General features: G+C 39.9%; 1 protein-coding gene across 1 annotated transcript in view; it reads right to left on the bottom strand.

The window, feature by feature from the left end:
- Positions 1–21,748, bottom strand: part of LOC132822237 (rab GDP dissociation inhibitor alpha) — a 50,143-nt gene that overhangs the window by 6,496 nt on the left and 21,899 nt on the right. Inside the window, exons 3-10 of the mRNA XM_060835352.1 lie at positions 19,144–19,243; positions 17,694–17,828; positions 12,077–12,275; positions 9,143–9,274; positions 8,272–8,371; positions 4,121–4,292; positions 3,327–3,471; positions 1,889–1,943 (exon numbers count right to left, since the gene is read on the bottom strand). Coding sequence (XP_060691335.1) covers positions 1,889–1,943; positions 3,327–3,471; positions 4,121–4,292; positions 8,272–8,371; positions 9,143–9,274; positions 12,077–12,275; positions 17,694–17,828; positions 19,144–19,243 — 1,038 coding nt within the window. The remainder of the gene's footprint in view (positions 1–1,888; positions 1,944–3,326; positions 3,472–4,120; positions 4,293–8,271; positions 8,372–9,142; positions 9,275–12,076; positions 12,276–17,693; positions 17,829–19,143; positions 19,244–21,748) is intronic.

Below are 21,748 nucleotides of genomic sequence, written 5' to 3'. Positions count from 1 at the left end.
CAAACAGTTAGAAGAAAACATTGCTGTTGTCCTCCACACCAACTGTTTCTTTTTTTTAAAGCAACAGAAGTCATTCATATTCCACATGCATGTAGCCTGCATGAAATTCAGATTTGTGGCTTATAGATCACTTGTGAGGAGCTGTGCACGAATAACACAAATTGTATCTTTCTGTAAGAAAAAAAAAGTCATTGGTTAGCCCTTCCTCCACACAAGAGTGGAGATTGCTGCTGCAAAGGTTCAATACATTTTTGTGGTATGCCAGTGTTAGAAATGCAGGTCCCTTTAAAAGGGTCAACCAGAAGATATTTTCCAACCAAGCTGTTCAGAAATGCTATCACAGACCTTTGGAGCAAGTGGGACCTGAACCCAGGTCTCCTGGTTCAGAGGCAGCGATATTACTGCTGCACCACAAAAGCCTCAGGTCAACCAGAACATCTACAGATTTTATTAAAAGCAGGTGATGTTTCTTGGAGATTGCATTTAGTAAAAGTAATTTTAAAAAAAAATCAAAATGAATGACTAATAGATGGAAACCAAATGCTATGGGACATTTGGTGATCAGAAGAAAGTTTATTCGGTTGCACGTACAAACACTTCCAGATATAATAAAAACTTATAAAAAACATGAGGGCTCTTGCGGCTCAACAACAGTGTACCTACCTATGATCCAGGAGACCTGGGTGCAAGTCTCAGGTGTCAGAGGTATGTAGTAAAATCTTTGAACAAGTTACTTTAAGAAAAAAAAGACGTGGGCCCTTTTTTTGGATGACTGGTCAATTTTCTGATGGGTTATTAAAATACCAACAAAATGATCAGGGTTCTTCCCCAGTGGTTGGCTCCTGGACAGGGAAAAGGATTCGGAATGGCAAGGTGAAAACCTGGGTTTGTACTTAACTGCACATCCATAATAAAATCCCTATAATTTTTGGCTAGTCTTTTGCTGCCTAATTCAACATATGGTTCTTAACCTGCTAAAAAGAGTATTGGTTTAGCTTAACTACAACCAATCCCTAGGTAATGCTAAATCTCTCAAATTTGCACAATACTTTTCTTTAAAGCTATAGGAGGATTTAATAAGCCTGGATTATTTCATGTGACTGCAACTTAATTAAAATCAGTTTCTTTTACCTAACTACTTAACAATCTTTCAATCATGAGATAAGTTTCAATACCTTGGATAGTGCAAGGAAGCTGCAGCTGTGTATGATTTAGCATCATAGTGATGCTGCAATCTGAAGCAAGGTTTTGCATCCATCTGCATGGATGAAGTAGTCAGTCAAGAAGGCAAAGAAACTTGAATGAAGATGGACCATATCCACAGGAAAAGTAGCATTTCATATGGTCACAGAGTCAGACAGCACAGAAACAGACTTAGGTCCAAAAAAATCCATGCCAAACATGAGGGCCTAAACTAAACTCGTCCCACCTGCCAGCTCCTGGCCCATAATCGCCCAAACCTTGCCTATTCAAGTACTTATCTTTATGTTTTTCAATGCTGTAATTGTACCCACATCCATCACTTCCTCAGGAAGTTGATTCCACACACACACACACACACACACACACACACACAATGATTTAGTTGTCAACCACATATCCAACAGAGCATGAACTCAGTTAATAGAAACGTGAGGGGCAGAATCTGGAACTCAGCAGTGCGCCATGGAATACTACCACACCAACTTAGTGTACTTTGCCACCAAGGTAACTTTTCCCCATTTACTGGTGAAACTTACACATACTTTGATTTTTTTGATGGTAATGCCAAAACATTTGAAGTGAATTGACTCCTCTATGCATCTTCTCCATTTCTCAATGCAACATATGTTGAATTGGAATACACTTCAAAGAAACTGAACCTTATTCATAATCCATCAACCCATACCTGACTTGTTTGCCCATCATCTGTTGGTTGGTATAAATCACTGATGGAAACAAATCTGGAATAGCAGATAAAAGACAAATTAGAAGTATAGGCTATTAATTAGATAAGAATTCAGGAAATCAAAATGTTTTTATTTCACATACATTTACAAAGTGTTGGAAATACTCAGCATCCAGCATTTCTGCAGAGAATAAACGGAGTTAACCCTTCAGATCCATCTCTTTTCATCAGGACAGCATCAATTTCTATCAAATTGAACTAGAGATTAACGTCAGCACATAGCGGCTGGAAAGTGGACACTTCACAACTCCCAATGTAAAACAGGACTAATTTTTTGTTGTGATCAATTCACCCGAGTTTCATGCTGGTCAATAAGAGACAGGGAAATAGGAATAAATCTGAAGAAATTTCTTGGAATTGCTTCCAACCAAGTTTCTGTATGATAAACACAAGGGAGAGAGAGGAAGAGAAGGCAATATTGATGGGGCTGAATGAAAGGCAAAAGGAAGTCCACATAGAGAACAAAAGAAAATTACAGCACAGGAACACGCCCTTCGGCCCTGTAAGCCTGTGCCAATCCAGATTCATTATCTAAACCTGCCCCCTATTCTTTAAGGGTCTGTATCCCTCTGCTCCCTGCCCACTCTCACCTGTTTAGATACATCTCAAATGAAACTATACTGCCTGCCTCTACCCCCTCCACTGGCAACGCGTTTCAGGCACCCACCACCCTCTGCGTAAAGGACTTTCCACACATATGTCAAACTTTCCTCCGCTCGCTTGAACTTGTGACCCGAGCAATTAAGTCCCCCACTCTGTCTATACCTTTCACTATTTTGTAGACCTCAAATCAGGTCCCCCCTAAACCTCAGTCTTTCTAATGAAAATAATCCTAACCTACTCAACCTCTCTTCACAGCTAGTGCCCTCTATACCAGACAACATCCTGGCTGCACCCTCTCCAAAGCATCCATATCCTTCTGATAATGTGACGATCAGAACATCACGCAATATTCCAAATGTGGCCAAACTGAAGTCCTTTACAACTATAACATGGCTGCCAACTCTTGTATTCAATACTCCACCTGATGAATGAAAGCATACAGCATGCCTTCCTGATCACTATTGATGCGTGTTGCCACCTTCAGGATACAGTGGGCCTGAATACCCAGGTCTCTAAATAATCAATTTTCCCCACGGTTTTTGCCATATATAGTTTGCTCTAGAATTTGATCTTCCACAATATATCACCTTGCATTTGCCCAGATTGAACTCCATCTGCCATTTCTCTGCCCCAACTCTCCAATCTATATTCTAAACATCAGCTTAAAGGTAAGCAGGATTTATAGCACAGAGACAGGCTGTGTAATTTTACAAAAGTAATATCTATCCTTGTATTAAATTAAAAAGTTATAAAAATGTTCCAGGAAATGCCTTACGATTTGTCAATAGGATCCAGAAGTTCTAGCGCTGGCTGAACCTCCTTCTCAGGATTGTTGGTCTCCACGGTAGTGCTGACAATAGCAATGTACTTGCCTTCGGCTGCAACATTGTGTGCATATGACACAATGCAAACATAGATGTCTGAAAGAACAACTCATTGGTTCACATATTTGAAGAAAACCAACTCAATAAAATTACAGCATGACCACTATCGAACAACTATAGTGAGTCACTTCTCTTTTTGGATAACTTCTAATTTTGCTGTAGTACAATTTGCCATAGACTGTCAGCCTTATGACTTGCCCAAGCAGCCAATCCTCATTGGTGAGCATAGACAGTGAGCAAGCGGTGGCTGCTCAAAAGTCACGAAGGTGGCATGAGTGGAAGGGTGGTGGTGCTCTCAAGCAAGTTCTAATGAACACACACTCAAACCAGAGCGATTGAAGAGATATCACAAAGACTCCCCATGGATGCTTTTAGGCCCTCACAAGCCTTGGCCACACAACTCACTTGTGGAATTCGAGCCTACTGTGGTAGAGCTCTGTTACTTTATCACGGTTAGGTGATTGGGTCTGTAATGACTGACTCAAACATGTTGTTATTTGGCTCATTGTTGAAGATAGTTCACAGCCTCACTACCATATTGTACAATATATTGCATCAACGGAGCCGTTGGTGCATTTTTAGCAGTGTTGATATTTGGCTAAGAGGCATCCAAGATGCCCAGAGCTCTCCTTGATCTACAATTCCCTCTCATGTTATGCAATTTGCTTAAAATATCACACACTACCTGACTTTCTGTTGACCTGCATCTGTGGAATAATAATCTGGCAGGAGTTACAGTCATTAGTGCTTTTGATCGGATGGCTGAGGATACAGATGACTCTTATGACCTTGCCAACCTTCTTCACTAGATTGGGGACGTAGCTGGGGTCACAGATCAGCTGCTTGCAACGAGCGGTCTGTAAAAGAGAACAAAAGTTCAAGATTCATATCAATTATTTCCGAGTTAGGAGTCCAAAACTAAAGCTTTTGAATCAGTATTCACAGTAAAAAAAAAAATCAGTCATCACGGAAAAAAAAAGAGAAGAGGAACAAAACAAGAAAAAAAGTGAACAAATTTGAGAGAATGATCACGTTCCTCCAATACTTTTCGTACCAACACCTGAAAATTAAATGAGTGTAAACAGTAATTTCCTGAAAAGGAGGGACAAAGGGAACAACGGATTACTTAACACAGGGACAGAACACTACAAAGTGAGAGGGTGAAATATTGTCAATGCTGAAATTCAGAAAAAAAAAATGAACGTGCTGCAAATACTCAACAGGCAGCATTGAGGGGAGGGAAAACAGAGAACCAAAAATTTCACATTAATGACCTTTCATTAGAACTGGAATAAATTCGAAAACACAATAGATTCTGAAGGCTATGTTTTTGGCCAATGCTACAGTTAGGTGGAGCACGACACCCAACTTTGCACAAAATTGTAACAATTGGTGACCACCTCAATATTAATAATGTCTTCATATTACTTCAAAACTTAACAATAACACATTGTGAAAAATCTCCTTCCTGGTGTGTATTAGCAGAAAACAAATGAAACAAAAAGCTAATTTGCTATCAGGTGAACAAAGTTAAGGAAGAGATGCTGGAGTGCATAGCCTGTGGATGAACCGTCTCAGTGCTCATTGCAAGATCTCGGTCTGACAACTGGATATCCAAATTAATCTGGTCAGATACCTCATCAGATTAGACATACTGCCAGATTACACTTTTCATTTCGATACTGCAAGAATTGGAAGCTTTTTGTTCATTTATTCGTAATATTGCTCTCGGCACAGTTAAGTGTTTTGAAAACTTCCTTCTGACAAGCAGTTTGTTAACTCAGTACACCAGTTGCCTAAAGATACAGTAATGGGAGTACATGCTTTCCATAATGGTTTCAGTTTTAGTTCAATGCTTGGTTCAGAACTTGGGTAAAAAAAGAACACTTTCCCACTAAGGTCACTGTGCAAAAGGTTCACGGTGTAATTTTTAATGCCACAGGCCCATCTCCTCCATTAGCAACAAATACTCCAGCCAGTTATCATCAACTAGAAACTGAACTGGACTAGCCCAAAGACAACTGTGGCTACAAAAACAGAGGCTAAGAATCCTTCAGTCAGCACCTCACACCCAAAAGTCTATCCACGTTCAACAAGGCACAAGTCAGCAATGTGGCTGAATACTCCACACTGGTCTGGAACAGTGTGGCTCCAACAGCACTCTTGAAGCTTAACAGCATCCAGGACAGATTAGTCACTTGATTGGCACTACATCCACAAACATTCCATTGCCTTCACTGCTGACACTCAGTTGCTGCAACTTGTGCTATTTACAAGATGCACTGCAGAAATTCACCAGTGCTCCTAAGACAGTTCCCATGACCATTACCATGTACAAAAACAAGTACATTAGGGAACACCACCAATTGCAAGTTTCTCTCCAAACCACTCACTATCCTGACTTGGAAACATGGCCATTTCTTCACTGGATCAAAATCATGCAAAGTCTCTCCCTGATGGCATTGTAAGCCTACCCACAGCAACCCAGCTGGTGATGCCATATTCCACAAACGAACAATCGACAAAAAAAAAGTGAAAAAGGGAGATGGTGAAAATAAAATGAAATTGAAGGACCTAACCCTAACCCGTAGGCGGCATAGTGGTTAGCACTGCTGCCTCTCGGCGCCAGAGATCTGGGTTCATTTCCCACCTCAGGCGACTGACTGTGGAGTTTGCACATTCTCCCTGTGTCTGTGTGTGTGTTTCCTCCGGGAACTCCGGTTCCTCCCAAAGTCCAAAAATGTACAGGTTAGGTGAATTGGCCAGGCTAAATTGCTCGGAGTGTTAGGTGCAGAGGTAATGTAGGGGAATGGGTCTGGTGGGTGCGCTTTGGCGGGTCGGTGTGGATTTGTTGGGCCGAAGGGCCTGTTTCGACACGAAGTAATCTCATCTAGTAAATGACAAAAAAAAAGGTGTTTGTTGTGCAGAGCCAAAAAGAAAATTGTTTAAAGGAGAAGTAACTAAATAAAAAAAATGGTGTTTAAGGGTTCCATTCTGGAATCCATTCACAAGTCAGCCAGTACTTAAGTCAGAACACAAGTGCAGGACAGTGAAAGCAGCCACTCGTAAACGAGAGAAAATATTTGTATTTCAGGTCTTCAAAATTACAGTCATGTGTGGGATTGTGTTCATAAGTACAAGCATTCTTAAATTAAGGACTCATATGTGCTCTAAATCAACTCTGAGCTGACTAAAGACAATCTCAAATTTTTTTTGTATCAAGACACTTATTTCAAACCTCAGTTCATGTATTACTCCAAATTGATTTTTTATTTTGCCTGAATGTAATTAGAATTTATAGCAGAGATACAGGCCTTTATACCAAAAGGTTTTATCAGTGTTGCTGCCATGCATGAGATTCCAGCTGCAATTTCATTTAACCCTGCCTGTATACCCTAGCTGAAAATGTGTTGCTGGTTAAAGCACAGCAGGTCAGGCAGCATCCAAGAAACAGGAAATTCGACGTTTCGGGCAAAAGCCCTTCATCAGGAATGAGGAAAATGTGTCCAGCAGGCTAAGATAAAAGGTAGGGAGGAGGGACGATGGAGATGTGATAGGTGGAAGGAGGTCAAGGTGAGGGTGATAGGCTGGAGTGGGGTGGGGGGCGGAGAGGTCAGGAAGAAGATTGCAGGTTAGGAGGGCGGTGCTGAGTTCTAAGAAATCGACTGAGACAAGGTGGGGGGAGGGGGAAATGAGGAAACTGGAGAAATCTGAGTTCATCCCTTGTGGTTGGAGGGTCCCCAGGCGGAAGATGAGGCGCTCTTCCTCCAACCGTCGTGTTGTTATGTTCTGGTGATGGAGGAGTCCAAGGACGTGCACGTCTTCGGTGGAGTGGGAGGGAGAGTTAAAGTGTTGAGCAACGGGGTGGTTGGGTTGGTTGGTCCAGGTGTCCCAGAGGTGTTCCCTGAAGCGTTCCGCAAGTAGGCGGCCTGTCTCCCCAATATAGAGGAGGCCACATTGGGTGCAGCGGATGCAATAGATGATGCATCACCAGAACATAACAACACGACGGTTGGAGGAAGAGCGCCTCATCTTCCGCCTGGGAACCCTCCAACCACAAGGGATGAACTCAGATTTCTCCAGTTTCCTCATTTCCCCTCCCCCCACCTTGTCTCAGTTGATTTCTTCGAACTCAGCACCGCCCTCCTAACCTGCAATCTTCTTCCTGACCTCTCTGCCCCCACCCCACTCCAGCCTATCACCCTCACCTTGACCTCCTTTCACCTATCACATCTCCATCGCCCCTCCTCCCTACCTTTTATCTTGGCCTGCTGGAAACATTTTCCTCATTCCTGATGAAGGGCTTTTGCCCAAAACGTCGAATTTCCTGTTCCTTGGATGCTGCCTGACCTGCTGTGCTTTAACCAGCAACACATTTTCAGCTCTGATCTCCAGCATCTGCAGACCTCACTTTTTACTCCAAGATGTATACCCTAGCCCCATGTTCTTTAGTTCCCTTTCAAGGATCCACGCTACTGCAGAAAATTAGGCTAATCAGATTGGGGAAAGATTGACGGAAGGGAAAATAAACAGACTTGCATTTATATACAAGAAGGTATCTACATCCTTCAGGGTACCCTAAGTGCCCCTCAGCAAAGGAAGCATCCTGAAGCGTTGAGACTGTCATAACACAGGACTCCAAGGAATAAAAACAGACCAAATTAAGTTGAATGGACTGTTTTTGTTTTGTGATTTACATACTTGCCTCAACTACTCTACATAGTTCCACATTCATAAAGCAGTTTTCCTCCTCAAATTCCTTTAGATTTATTACTGATAACATGAAAAGTTCTAAAAACTGCTCATACAGCTTCACGTCACAAAGAGCCAACTTACCTCCCCTTCAGACTTGACACCCACAACACGTCCCTTCTCATACACAATTTCATCCACTGGCTTGTTAAGCATGTAAGTGCCTCCATAAATAGCACTAAGTCTGGAAAATACAGAGAAACAGAAACAGAAAGATCAGATTTCAGTTTGAGAAACAGCTCATTAGTGTTATCTAATAGACAGAGTACAAACACCAAGATCCTAATCACGTCTCAGGACGTTACACCATCATTGGCATCAAATGGTACCCAACATGAATTTTGCCTGACCATTTGATGTTCAGACATATCTAGCACAGATTAATAGCATGGAAATTTCCAAATTCTGACTTTGTTATGAGTTGCAATAGAAACCATCTTGGACAGTTTTGTGTCAGGCATGACCAGGCTCAGAATTCCCAACACACATTTGATTGTACCAAGATAATAATTGATGATTTGATTTCCTCTAAATATATGTATCATACTTTGAGAGAATATTCAAAAGATGGACTTGAATAGCATTGTTACGGACAATGGAGAACATTCTTAAATCAGTAAAGTTTTGTTACCGTATACCCAGCACCAGATTTCCTAAGTGCAAGAGCTGCTCCAAACTGCAGCAGGAAAGAAATAACACCATAAAAAAAAGTTGAATAAATAGGAAGAAGCTGATGATTTAAAATAAAACAAGTGAACATCACACTGGCTTTAACGATGGCCAGTCTGACCAAACTCATTTGGCCACCAATGATGCTGTGGGTTGGAAGTTTCATCGAAATGTCAGAAATATGGAACTGTAAGGAGGAGTTACTGTCACAGCACAAATGATGCTCAGATTTATAACTGTCAACCTGGAGTGATAATTTAATTCCACAATTTTGTACTGCACTTACCTAGCAAAGCCTTGTGGCAGCTCTCCAAGCCCATAGAGTGGGTAAAGATAGGGACTCTTGCTGTACCGTGCCAATGATTCACTGTACAGTTTAATGCGATTGATGGTATCCAGACATGGTTGGTCCAAGTAACTGGAATCAAAATGGCAGATGGTAACATAACTTCACAAACAACAAAATTCCATCAGCCTTCTTTCAAAAAAAAAAGACAACGAACGTGAACTCTTAGGCAAAAGCAATACACAGGTGAGATACCAATACATCAGAAGGATTCAAAGCATGGTCTCTGGTCACTGCAGAATTAGTAAGTACACCTTAGTCAAATTTTGTTGATTGGCGGTTAAGGGACAATGCTGACCAGTATACATTAGAACTTGCCATTCTACAATGTTACCTAACCATCTGAATAGGGTGGTGGGGCCTCAACATAATGTCTTTTCAGTAGAAAGTACATTTAATAATATAATACTGCTGCCAGTAAGTCATGAAGAAACTTAGCCTACGTGGTGTTAAACTTCTTGGTATAGAGCTCAGCTAGCCTTCTTATTCAGCAGAATATAAATCAGTATCAAATCGCAATAATGAACACCACCCCATCATTACCAACAGACTCATCTACAGTGAAACATTTGGCTGGTTGGCATCCTCCATTACACCTGTACTAAATCTCTGGCAGAAGTTAGTTCCCTCAGATTTAACCTAGCAATCAGCAACTGGCAGAAGCTTGAAGCAAATTCTTGGCTGAGGACATTTAGAAAAAAAACTAAGAAAAACAGCAAACATAACAGGATAATTACCATCTTAAGGTAGACGTTGATACAGATTCTTATTAGGCACAACATTATCCAAGGTTATGGTGGGATACAGGGGCAGACTAGAAGGGCTGAATGGTTTAACTCTGCTCTTACTTTATATGCTTTGAATGAACAGTGGTGGTCATTGCACGTATCTGACCAAATCCTATCTAAAGGTTGGTACAAGGTCTTATCCATAAGACAGCAACCTTGATGGTGGACACTTGCTTTATACCACACCCAAGTGTTCACTCTATCTTCCCAATGAAGCACCTGCCGAACACTGGTCAATGATGATAGCTTATTAAAATAGTTACCACAAACAAACAAAGGAACAGGAACAGGCCTTTCAGCTTCAAGTATGTTCCCCCATTTGATAAGACAATGAGCGATTTGATTGTAACTGTTCTCCTCAAATTCCATTTCTTTTCATTATCCAGTTCTAGTTTAAAAACTTTTCAGACTCTGTCACAGCAGTCCCTTTGGTAAACCACTTAAAAGTTTAAGTAACCTGCGAGGGAAACGAAGCTTTTTCTTTTTGTTAATACCTGCTTGAACACGAGAATATATGGAAACAATTCTGGTTTATCTACCTCACTCAAAACCTTCCATAATGTTCAAAAGCTACTTTTAAAAGCATCCCTTCACATGCTTTGTTTCACCGATGCTTCAACATTAGTGTGGTGCTCAAATGTTTTTAATCTAGAAGAATACTGCCTAACAGTACAAACAGAATGAGTGACAGCATGTATTATTTTCACTTAGTCTCACTTCAGTTGTTTTCCTGTTTTCTTATTCAAGAGCTTGGTTACACTTTGAATAAAACAGTTCCCAAATATTTCCTTTGACTCCAAACTTTAAATTGTCACCAGTGGTTTTGGTACATCTCATAGCCTATAATGAACCATGAGTGTGGACCAATTTGAAATAAACTGTCTTGAAGGCTAAAATTCCTCTAATCCATCCATATCCAAACAGTCATGTACATTGTTTCATTACACACTGTTTGCACAGTTCCTGTCCCATTCTCCTATCACCCTTATGACCACTGGACAAGTGGTTCCCAGTATTGATTTTAAAATTCTCATCCTGTTTTTCAAAGCTCTCCACTGCCTTGGTTTTACCCATCTTTTCCAATCCCACAATCTTCTGAGATATCTGCACTCCTCTCAATCTCGTCAATTTGGCAAGAAGAATGGAAAAGCAACATTTTAATTAAAAGATAGATTGCAGATGAATTGTAAATTTTGCATGCAGGTACAATAGTGATTAGGAAAGATAATGGAATACTGTCACTTATCAAAGGCAAAAGGGAATATTAAAAAAGTTATGTTGCAGTTATACAGTCTACAGTACAATGTACAGTTACGGTTTCATGTTACAATGGGACAAAATTGTATTTGTAGTTCAGGGAAGGTTTATTCAATTAATGCAGGGAGGAATTTAAGGGAAAAGGCTTGGGTTGGTTGAGTATATGTGTATTGGAATTGAAAAAAATGAGAGGTATCTTCTGGAGATAGAAGATCCTGAGGAAACTTGTTACTTAAATACTGAAAATGGCCTCCCCTCACAGGAGAGAGACTGCCAAACAGAATTTAAAAGCAAAGGGAGAGGAGAAGTCTAAGAGTTGAGTCTGTGGAATTATTTCATCCAAAGAGCAGTGAAGGCAGTTATTAAAAGCAGAGCTAAATAGATTATTTGCAGGAGAAGGGACTCAAAAAAAGAGGTACAGTTGGATAGAAAGGAAAAAGAAACAGACTGCAAGAGATCAGTCACAATCTTATCAAATGGTAGAGGTGGCTCAAAAGGACCAGACGATCTATTCCTCTTCCCAATTTAAACATTCAATCCCTTCCCAAATAGAACTGATTCATCGTTGATGATCCTATCTTTCAGCTGCCTGGGCCCCATGCTCTGAAATTGCCTCTCTACCTGGCTTTCCTCCTTTAAGGCATTCCTTAAAACCTAGATCTTTGACCAAAATTTCAACCCAGTAGCTTGTGACTCAGTATCATTTGTACTTCATTTTATAATGTCCCTATCATGGTTGATAATATTAAAAAGGCACTACATAAATACAGGCTTGCTATTGTTGCACATTCTAGCTTAAAAAGGGAGTAAAAGTCAAATGTTAACATACTCATCTGTTCTATACAGAGCCAAAGCATGTCCTGTGAAATCAATGACCTCTTGTCCAAGGTCAAATTTCTTGTAGACCTCTCGCATGGTTGTCTTTCTCGGTTCAACGCCTTGGCTTGTTTTCGGGTCTTGCTCATCAAAACCGACAACAAACATTAAAAACTTTCGAAAACGACGCTTTTCAAACATGCCCATCAGATCTAAAAAAAAAAGGGGGAAAATAAATAAATATTTACTACCACAATGGAGAGTTGAACTTTCTTATTTCCTTCTGCAAGGTCGCATTATTTGACATCATGCTCCACTTCATCAACTTGACGCTTTTAGCTGAAGGATCTTTCACCAGCCCATTTAAAGCTCATCATTTTAAATTACTGGCCACATCATAGTGCCTATATGTAACTGCTGCAGTAATCTAAGATTTAACTGCTTGGCACCTGTAATATGCTGCTGGTCATTTGGGTAAACACATTAAAAGCAGAAAAATGGTGCCGCGAAGTAATCAAATAACACACCTCTAAAGTCATTTCACAGATACATCAGAACATGAATGCACTGCAGAAAGATGAAAGGATATCATATCACAACAATTCATGACTTCTATAAGTTTAGCTAAGAATTCAAGAGTCACGCCTGAATGTTCAAAATGTAGAAAATAGGACAAAGTCAGTCAATCTGTCCTTCGGGCCTGCACCATCATTTGTGACGCTAATGGCTTATTATCCAACTCAATAGCCTGTTCTGCCCACTGTCCATCATCCAAACCCCCTGTAGATAAATCAAGGAGCTGGCTTGGACCCTAACTTCTACACAATATAAAAGGAAAAAGTGTAAAGTGCTGTCTTCCATATGCAATTCAATTGGTCAAACTACTCTCAGCTTTAAGCAAAACATATATCCTATTCTTACCCCAGTCAAAACACAAACAAATGAAGGATTGGAATAATCGAATACTTTTGGAAAACTTAAAATGATAGATTATGTTACTACTAACAGCAGCTGTTCCAGTATAGCAACATCACATGAACAACAAGAGCAAGAGCCAGCTTCCACAGTCAACTTCAAAAACTCAATAACTGTCAAGAGCTAAACTAAAACCCTGATTCTGTGGGAGCCTGACATCACCCATTCTTGCTGCTTCTAGTGCTCCAACTTGGAAAAACATCCAAGGCATCACAAGCTTCTGACTTTATTGACTTGGAACAGACCACTTACTGCCTCTGTCTCAACCTCTCCATTAAAAACAACCAGGACAAAACATACCACTTAAAGCCAGAGTTTCATCCAAAAATCTCTCCTCATACATCTTGCCATCCCAAGGATCACGCTGGTAAACCTTTACTATGTTACCTCAATTGCAAGAACATCCTACCTCAAAACTGCACAATATTCCATCAGTGGTCTCACCAAGGCCATGTAGAATTACGGCAATACATCCCTACTCGAATACTCAAATCCTCTTGCTATAAAGCCCACATACCACTTGCTCTCGAGTGCCTGCTGCACATTCAGTGGCTGATGCACAAGGACACCCAGGGTTGGTTGCACATTCTCCTCGCTTAACCTATAGATATTCGTATAATCATCTACCTTCCAGTCTTTGTTCCCAAAGTGGATAAACTTACATTTATTCAAATTATACTGCATCTGCCATGCATTTTCCCCGCCGCTTAGCAAAACAAATTAAGTTACATACTGCTCACATTCCACCCATCTTTACATCATCTCCCAAAATTTGAGATAAAACATTTAGCTCCCTTTTCTCAATTGTTAATATGAATAGCTCAGGTCATAGCACTGATCCTGCAGTAGCCAACTCGTCACTGCTTGCCACACAAAACAAACCAATTTATTTCTGCTGTTGCCTCTGTGCCAGTTTTCTAGCCATCTCAATATACTACTTCCAACCCCAGGAGTTTCAATTTTACACATTAATCTCATTGAGAGAGATTCAAAAGCTTTTGGAAAGTTCAAATAAACCACATCTACTGACTCATCAACTCTAAGTTATACACCCTGAAAGGATTTCAGTCGATTCGTCAAGCATGATTTCCCTTTAGTGTCAGCATGGATGTACAATCTGATCCTGCCACGGCTTTCCAAGTGCTTAGGTAATGAATCTCTTCTCATGGAGTTTAGCATTTTCCTCACTAGCGTTTTGATCAGTTCTTGGCTACCGGCCATTCCAAGTGAATTCCTTCAATTTGCATATCAAAAAAATGCTGGAGCAAGTTTTATAGTCATCGAACTTGACAGCAGGTCAATCATTCCAAAATTAAAGGAAAACACTTTGCAAGGTCTTACCTGGAATGTGAACAATGTTTTAATCTCCACAGACGTTGCCAGACCAGTAGCAGCCAGCATCTGCAGTTTTTGCTTTTGCATTTGTGTCACACTGTGCAATTGACTTTCTTTACAAAAAATATAATCAGTCTTTAAAATCTACACAAAAAGCATATAAGAGACTCCCAATGTTGCACAGACTGCAGCTATCTTAGGACACAGAGACCAGATTGTACTTAGCACAGGAAGAAGTCACATGAGAGCTTCTGAAGTTCAAATGACCATTTCCAAATGATAAACAGAAACTCCTTCACAATTGGTCTTTCCTGGATGTGATTAGCTTTTTCTATCTCACCACAACATGTCAATGAAAACCTTGCAAGATAAATGGCCAATACAGTTAATTATTTTAACAAAGATAACGGATGGTCTGCACCCCAGGCAGAGGCCAAGCTAACACCCATTATGGAATATGATCAGACGGTTCTGGGATAGTAACCGTTTTAAGTTTTGATCTGAACAGTACCTTTCGGTAAGAAACCAGCTTGTGAACAGAAATAGAGCTACTGCTTCTCGACAGGGAAAAGCAAACCAGCTAAAAGCCTGCTGCTTTGAACCAGGCTACCTAGAGTCACAACCTGCAGTTCAGTGCCAGAGTGAAACACCCTCCAAGGACCTGTTTTGCACTGTTCATCTGTGGAAGCAAGCTCCAAATATTCAACTACCACAGCAGCTAACCCAAGCCCTTCACTCCAGAAAGTCAAATGTTCAAGCAAGTCAGTAACAATTAAGAGACCAATCTCAGACTCAATTTCATGTGAAGCATTTATCTTTAATTAACAAACTGAAATAACTTTGTGCAACCCTTGTGTAATCACCTTGTTCAAAGATGGTGCTGCTTTTTAATCAATTGTGACACTGAAAAAAAAGGAGCTCAACAAGCTATGCAAATTCAGAGTTCATGGAAAACTTTGAGGACACATCTGGTGAAGTCATGACACTTATTTATGTGGATGTTTTTAAATAACCAGATAGAGATCAGATTTGCAACATATTCAGTGAATATTCTGCCTTTCCCCAAGGACAAAAACAGTAAAAAGTCAGCATTCTGCTGGTATTGAAGTCCTGATTAAGTTGCATCATCTCCCTCCCATTTTCTCAAGTTTGTTTTCCTAATGTCCTTTATGACCAATTTGCTGTTCACTCAAGATTGATGTTACCGACCTACACCTCCCTTCTACATCATGGATGTCCTTAAACTATAGAGATGGCTTTCTCATAAGTTAGTCAATGTTAAAAGAAAACCTTGAGAAACCTATTTGTGCTCATTTTCCTGCGTGACAGTTAAAACACAGCAAAGTTGTAATTTGGACAGCAGTAGCTGGAGTCAAAGTATAACAGTCAGGTAGAACGACCCTTAAGGTGACCACAAAACTAGAAAAAATAAAGCTCAAAATATAAAACTGACTTGCAGGACAAAACAAAAAATGTCCTGTCATTTTTCAAAATTGAGAATGCCTCACAAAAAAACAAACTTAACCCCATCATCAGAAAGCATCCTTCTTCCTGTTGCACCAAATGGATACAGGATCTTTTGGATATAGGTTTGCTCACTGAGCTGAAAGGTTCATTGTCAGACGTTTTGTTACCCTACTAGGTAACATCTTCAGTGGGCCTCAGGCGAAGCAATGCTGAAAGTTCCTGCTTTCTGATTATATGTTTGGGTTTCTTCGAGTTGATGTTATTCCGTGTGATGTCACTTCCTGTGGTGAAGTCACTTCCGGTTCCTTTTCTCAGGGGTGGTAGATGGGGTCTAACTATGTGTTTGTTGATAGATCTACCACCCACCTGAGAAAAGGAACAGGAGGTGGCATCACCCCAGAGTAACCCAAACATATAAATCGAAAGCAGGAATTTTCAGCATTGCTTCGCCTCAGGCCCACTGAAGAGGTTATCTAGTAGTGTAGTGTAACGAAACATCTGACAATGAACTTTCCAGCTCAGCAAGGAAACCTATATCCAAACCCCAACCGGAGTTACAAATCCTCTCAAACCTCGCTGGATACAGGACCATTTAAAAACCATTAAATTGGTTTTTACCACAGATGTAAGAATTTAGTTATTGTCATTGGCTTAAGATTCTACTGTGTTTCAAAAGGCTGAAGAGAAAAGTGGAGGAAACAATTTTTAAAATTGATTATCCTTTGAAAGAGTGACAAACCGAGAAGTCAATTGTGAAGCTTGACAGTAAAATGACAGAACACAACTCGTTGACACAATTCAGAAACACCAGCCGAATTGACAATGCCTTTTCCATTTTCAAGAAATACTGGCTTGATATACAATTTCGAAGTCTAGTCATTTCTGCACCAGATTCTACCACAGTTAAAAGGCAAAAAGAAATCTTTCAAAAGCTCAGACATAATGCAGAATGTATGAAACAATAAATTTTACAAATGACTTCTATCCCTTATTATGGCTGATCTTGGGCTGCAACATAGAAATAGCATAAAAACATCTCCACTCCAAGCTTAAATGGCAGACAATAGAGTTGGGAAACCCCTCAATATTATTTCTTCACCTTTTAAATTTGCAAGTATTTCTAGGAAATTACCATGCAATACTTTCAGCATATTCTTACTTCCTCACTATTAATTCCACAGACTCTGTCAAGGACCAATGTTCATTTCAGTTACTTTTTCTTGTTAAAAAGACTTACAAAAACAGATAGGAGTTTCTTCATTTCTAGCTAGTTTCTCTCATACTCTTAATTTATCTCCTTTCCTTTCAAAAAAGGAAGTAACCCTTTGCAGGTTAACTTCTGCTCAAACTTCTGACCAACAACTAACCTTGACAGTATTGTATGTTTTTCCCCTCAATTTAACACTATTGTTAACTTTAGTTCACTATGTGATGCATCCTGAGTCTTTGTCTATTTCTGGATTGCATTTTTAAGAGTTTTTTTTAAAGCAAACAGTCAGCACATTCCTTCTGACCCAGCTCTGAATTTATTTTCCCACTCCACTTTAGAAAGCTTAGCTCATACCTTAGGAATTATCTAAGTAGTTTCAAATACAAGTCTTAGACCCATTTGTCTTTTCCCTCACAGAAAAATTGAAAAACCATTGCCTTTACTGGGTGGTCATTAATTAATCCAGCCCCATTGCTCAACATCTAATCTGAATTGTCTGCTTTCTGGTTGGTTCTCGAACAATAACTCGAAAATGATTCATCACAGCATCTTTTTAAAATGTTGAAAAGGATGAAAAACAAAAATGTCTGAGAAATAAAATTTTATTAAAATTTAAAACAAAACAGTTAAGCTCTTTACTCACCAGAAGCTAAAGCTTCAGTCTCTGTAGATGGGACTTTATGAATTTTCCCTGCTTTGTAAACAAAACTTCCTTCGACCACCTTGAAGTCTAGGTAACGGGTAACTTCTGTGTAAAGCAGCATTTTAACGAGCTGGCCTGAGAAAACCACCATCAAAAACCATGTAAAATATACAGAATTTCCCAACAGCACATTGAAAATAGACATCTGAATTCCGCTGGAATGTTTTGGCAGTCAATTGATCAAAGGTGATATTTACGGAAAGAGAGGAGAAGAACCAAAAAGAAACCCACGGTCAGACGCTGCCTTACTTCCATGCCCTGAAACAAGCTTTCCAATTAGTTTTACTGTCTACAAGGGCACAGTATGACTTATACCCTTTGGAACAGATGACATTTGTTAAATGCTGCTGTCACTATAGGCAACTCAATCGGATGAATTTAAGAATAAAAGGAAAAGCAGTTTTGTCTGTTTTCTGAGGTTTTCCTTCCTGCTACACGTGACAAGACACAGTTATTTGATTGACAACATGTTCATCACCTTGATATTAAAGTACACCTTCCATGGTTTGTGTTACTAGCTGCTACAAACCTTAGTTAAATAAACACATTCTTGTTAGGAACAGCGCTAGAGTCAGAGAATAGTTACATATCAGTGAGGAGACTACCATTCCGTCCATCCTGCTCATGCAATTCCTTGCAAGAGTAGTTCAACTCATTCCACTAACTTTTCCTCATGTCCCTACAAATTGGAAACTTGGAATCATAAGGAGGATTGCTGGTACAAGCGATGCAGTACTTGCTACACTAAATTTCACATATTATGGTCAGCTGAAACAAAACAAAATGCTGATACTATTTGACTGCATCTTTCCAAAGCAAATCTGTACAAACAGAACGGGTGTTAATACCAAACATCTCGCAGTACTTTCAACCACCAATGCACGTCGTACACAAACACAGCCCAATAATGAACTCCAAATCAACATGTCCTTTACTGTATCACTGTGATGATGCTGCTCCTTCACAAGATTATTTTGCCCTTTGTTTAAGCTTCCCTCCCCCAACCAACCCACACAAGTAAATCACTTGGAGGTTCAACTGAGGAACCACTCCAACAGGAAAAATTTCTGCTCTTCAAATAGCATAATGGGATCTTAAACATCCATCTGAACTGTCAGATGGGGTCTTGGGTCAACAATACAACCATAAAAGGCAACACCTCCCAGTATCGCACAGCAGTGACAACTTAATTATGGCTCACATTCCTGAGGCACTTGATCTCTCTGTCTCAAGTAAATTATAACTGTCTCAAGTTAATCAGCTCAGAATGCTACTGGCAATTGGCTAAGTTAACATGTCCATTATTTTGCCTAGTAGTTGGAATGTATTTTGAAATTCCAGTTCTAATTTTCCATTTTCACATGATAAAATGAAATATGCTATTCATTACCATTTGCCATCAGGAATTTGGGTATCAGATCTACATTCCAGTCCCTGCCTCTTCCCATAGATTCTGGAGGGCTCCCAGCAACGTTGAACCTTTTAAACAGCTGAAAGTAAAAGCAAAGCATATTTAGCTTCATTTTGTCAGGTAATTTATTAAAAACAAAGTAGACATTGTAGTGTTTTTGCTAATTTCTTTTTGAGGGCTGCAATCTCAAATTGAGATTCACTTCACCATATTAAATCATGCATCACTTTTCAAAACCTCAGACCTTCCCAAAATTCTTCTATTACAATAAACATCCAAATGTAAATTGTTCCACTGCATATTTCTTGAATAAAGTCAAGGCACTTTCAAATCAAATGGCAGAGAACAATAATAAAATCGCTTTTAGAGAGCTATTATAGAATTACCTGTTTTATTTGCCTGAATCCATTCTCATTAAGTTTCCTTTATGTATTAAGAACTTAACGTCAATAGCTGGTAATAATCTATAGCTGGATGCAACTTATTTACACCAATCTACAGTTGAGTTGATGATGGAATGGATATTTGGAATAATCCTATATTAGGAGTTCACCCTGAAGAATCTATGGATAGAGTCATCATGTGTCTAAGCCAGGAAGGTTTCTCATCCTGTTCTATATGGACTTAGTAGTTAGCTAGTCTCAGTCAGCCAGATCATGTTTCAATTTCATTTAGACATTGTCTGCTTTATTCTTCAAGGCAGAAGAAACAATTAGTAAAAAACAAAAACAAAAAAAGTGTACTTGATTTTAAAATAAAGTGAAACAGGTTGAGATCAATGAACTCATTACATGCACTTCACTGACACTGGGATCCATTACATAAATAATGGCCACCCACAGGCCAACCAAAAAAAAATGAATACCTCCTATCTGTTCTCGACAAAATCTACACAAAAATTCAGCCGAAGAAGAAGAAACAGGAGTAAGCCATTTGGCCCACTGAGCCTGTTCAGTCATTCAAGAAAATCACAGCTGACATGGTTGGGCTTTCAATTCCATTTTCCTTCCTGACCCCAAAAAGACTCCAGGTCCACTTAGATGAAAAAATCTGTCTTTTGAAAATATTTAGAGGATGTAAATCTGTATTGCTCTGTGGAACTAACAATTCAGAAGTTCTCTCTTATCTGTCATTCGGGGCAGGGGGGGGGGGGGATCTCTTGTCCTAGAGAGATTCCTCCGAATGGAGAAAACATTCTCTCAGAACCAAATCACTCTAGTCTCTCAGAATCCTATGTTTAAAGATTCTCTACAGTGTAGAAACAGGCTCTTCGACCCTCCGAAGAATAACCCATGCAGACCCATTTCCCTCTGACTAACACTATGGACAATTTAGCATGACCAATTCAACTGACCCTCACATCTTTGGACTGTGGGAGGAAACCCACGCAGACACAGGGAGAATGTGCAAACTTCACACAGACAGACAGTCACCCGAGGCTGGAATCGAACCTGGGACTCTGGTGGTGTGAGGCAGCAATGCTAACCACTGAGCCACCATGCCGCCCCTCATGCTTCTAAACCTGAATGGTCATAAGTCCAACCTTCCCTCATAAAGCCAACCCCATCCATCTAACCTAATCCAAAATAAATAACCATAAGAAATAGGAAAGGAGTAGGCTGTTCGGCTGCTCAAGCTTGCTCTGCCATTCGGTAGAAACATGACTGACCAGACATTCCTCATGTCCACTTTCCTGTATTTTCCCTGTGAGCCTTAATCCCCCATCATCAAAAATTTCAGGTCTTAAATATGCACGAGGACTCTGCAGCCACAGCTCTCTGTGGCAAAGAGTTCCAAAGACACTCCACTCTCCGAAGAAATTCCTCCTCATCTCAATCTTAAATTGTGCCTCTTTATTGTCAGACTATGTCATCTGATTCTACACCCTCCCATGAAGGGAGGCATCCTCTCAACATTGCGATAAACAAACCTTTCATTCTTCTCAACTCCAGTGAGCACAGTCCAAACCTGCTTAGCTCATAAGATAATCCATCCACACAAAGGATTATCCTAATGAACCTATCCTGAACAGCCTTCAATGAATTGATAATTTCCCTCAAGTAATGTGACCAGAACTGCTCACAGTACCACAGATTTTGTCTCAACAGAACCTTGTACATTTGCAGCGAGACTTCCCAACTCTTCTACTCCAACCACCTTAAAAACTCAATGGGCCAAAATTCAAATATACAGTCAGAGGTATACAGCCTTGCTAATTATTTGTTGCACATGTGCGTTAGCTTTCTGCGATTTTCTCCATTTAAATAATATTATGTTCTTTTGTTCTTCCTTTCAAAAAGGAACTCCACATTTCCAATTATATCTGCCAACATTTTGCCTGATTTATACAATTTATCAATATCTCTCCAAACTGTTTGTTTCCCTCTCGCAACTTGCCTTTCCATTGATTTTTATTTTGTCTGCAAATCTGGCTACAGTACATTCACTTCCTTCCTCCAAGCCATTAATATATAGTCAAAAGTTGATCCTGACTGGTCCCACGTCACCAACCTGAAAAAGAACTCCTTATCACCACTTGCTGTTTCCTGCTCATGAGCCAATTCTCTATCCATGACAATATCCT

This window comes from Hemiscyllium ocellatum, chromosome 14 (genome assembly GCF_020745735.1).
Source record: "Hemiscyllium ocellatum isolate sHemOce1 chromosome 14, sHemOce1.pat.X.cur, whole genome shotgun sequence".
Taxonomy (NCBI): Eukaryota; Metazoa; Chordata; class Chondrichthyes; order Orectolobiformes; family Hemiscylliidae; genus Hemiscyllium; species Hemiscyllium ocellatum.
Note: the sequence above shows the minus strand (reverse complement) of the source record. Positions and strands in the feature narration are given on the sequence as shown.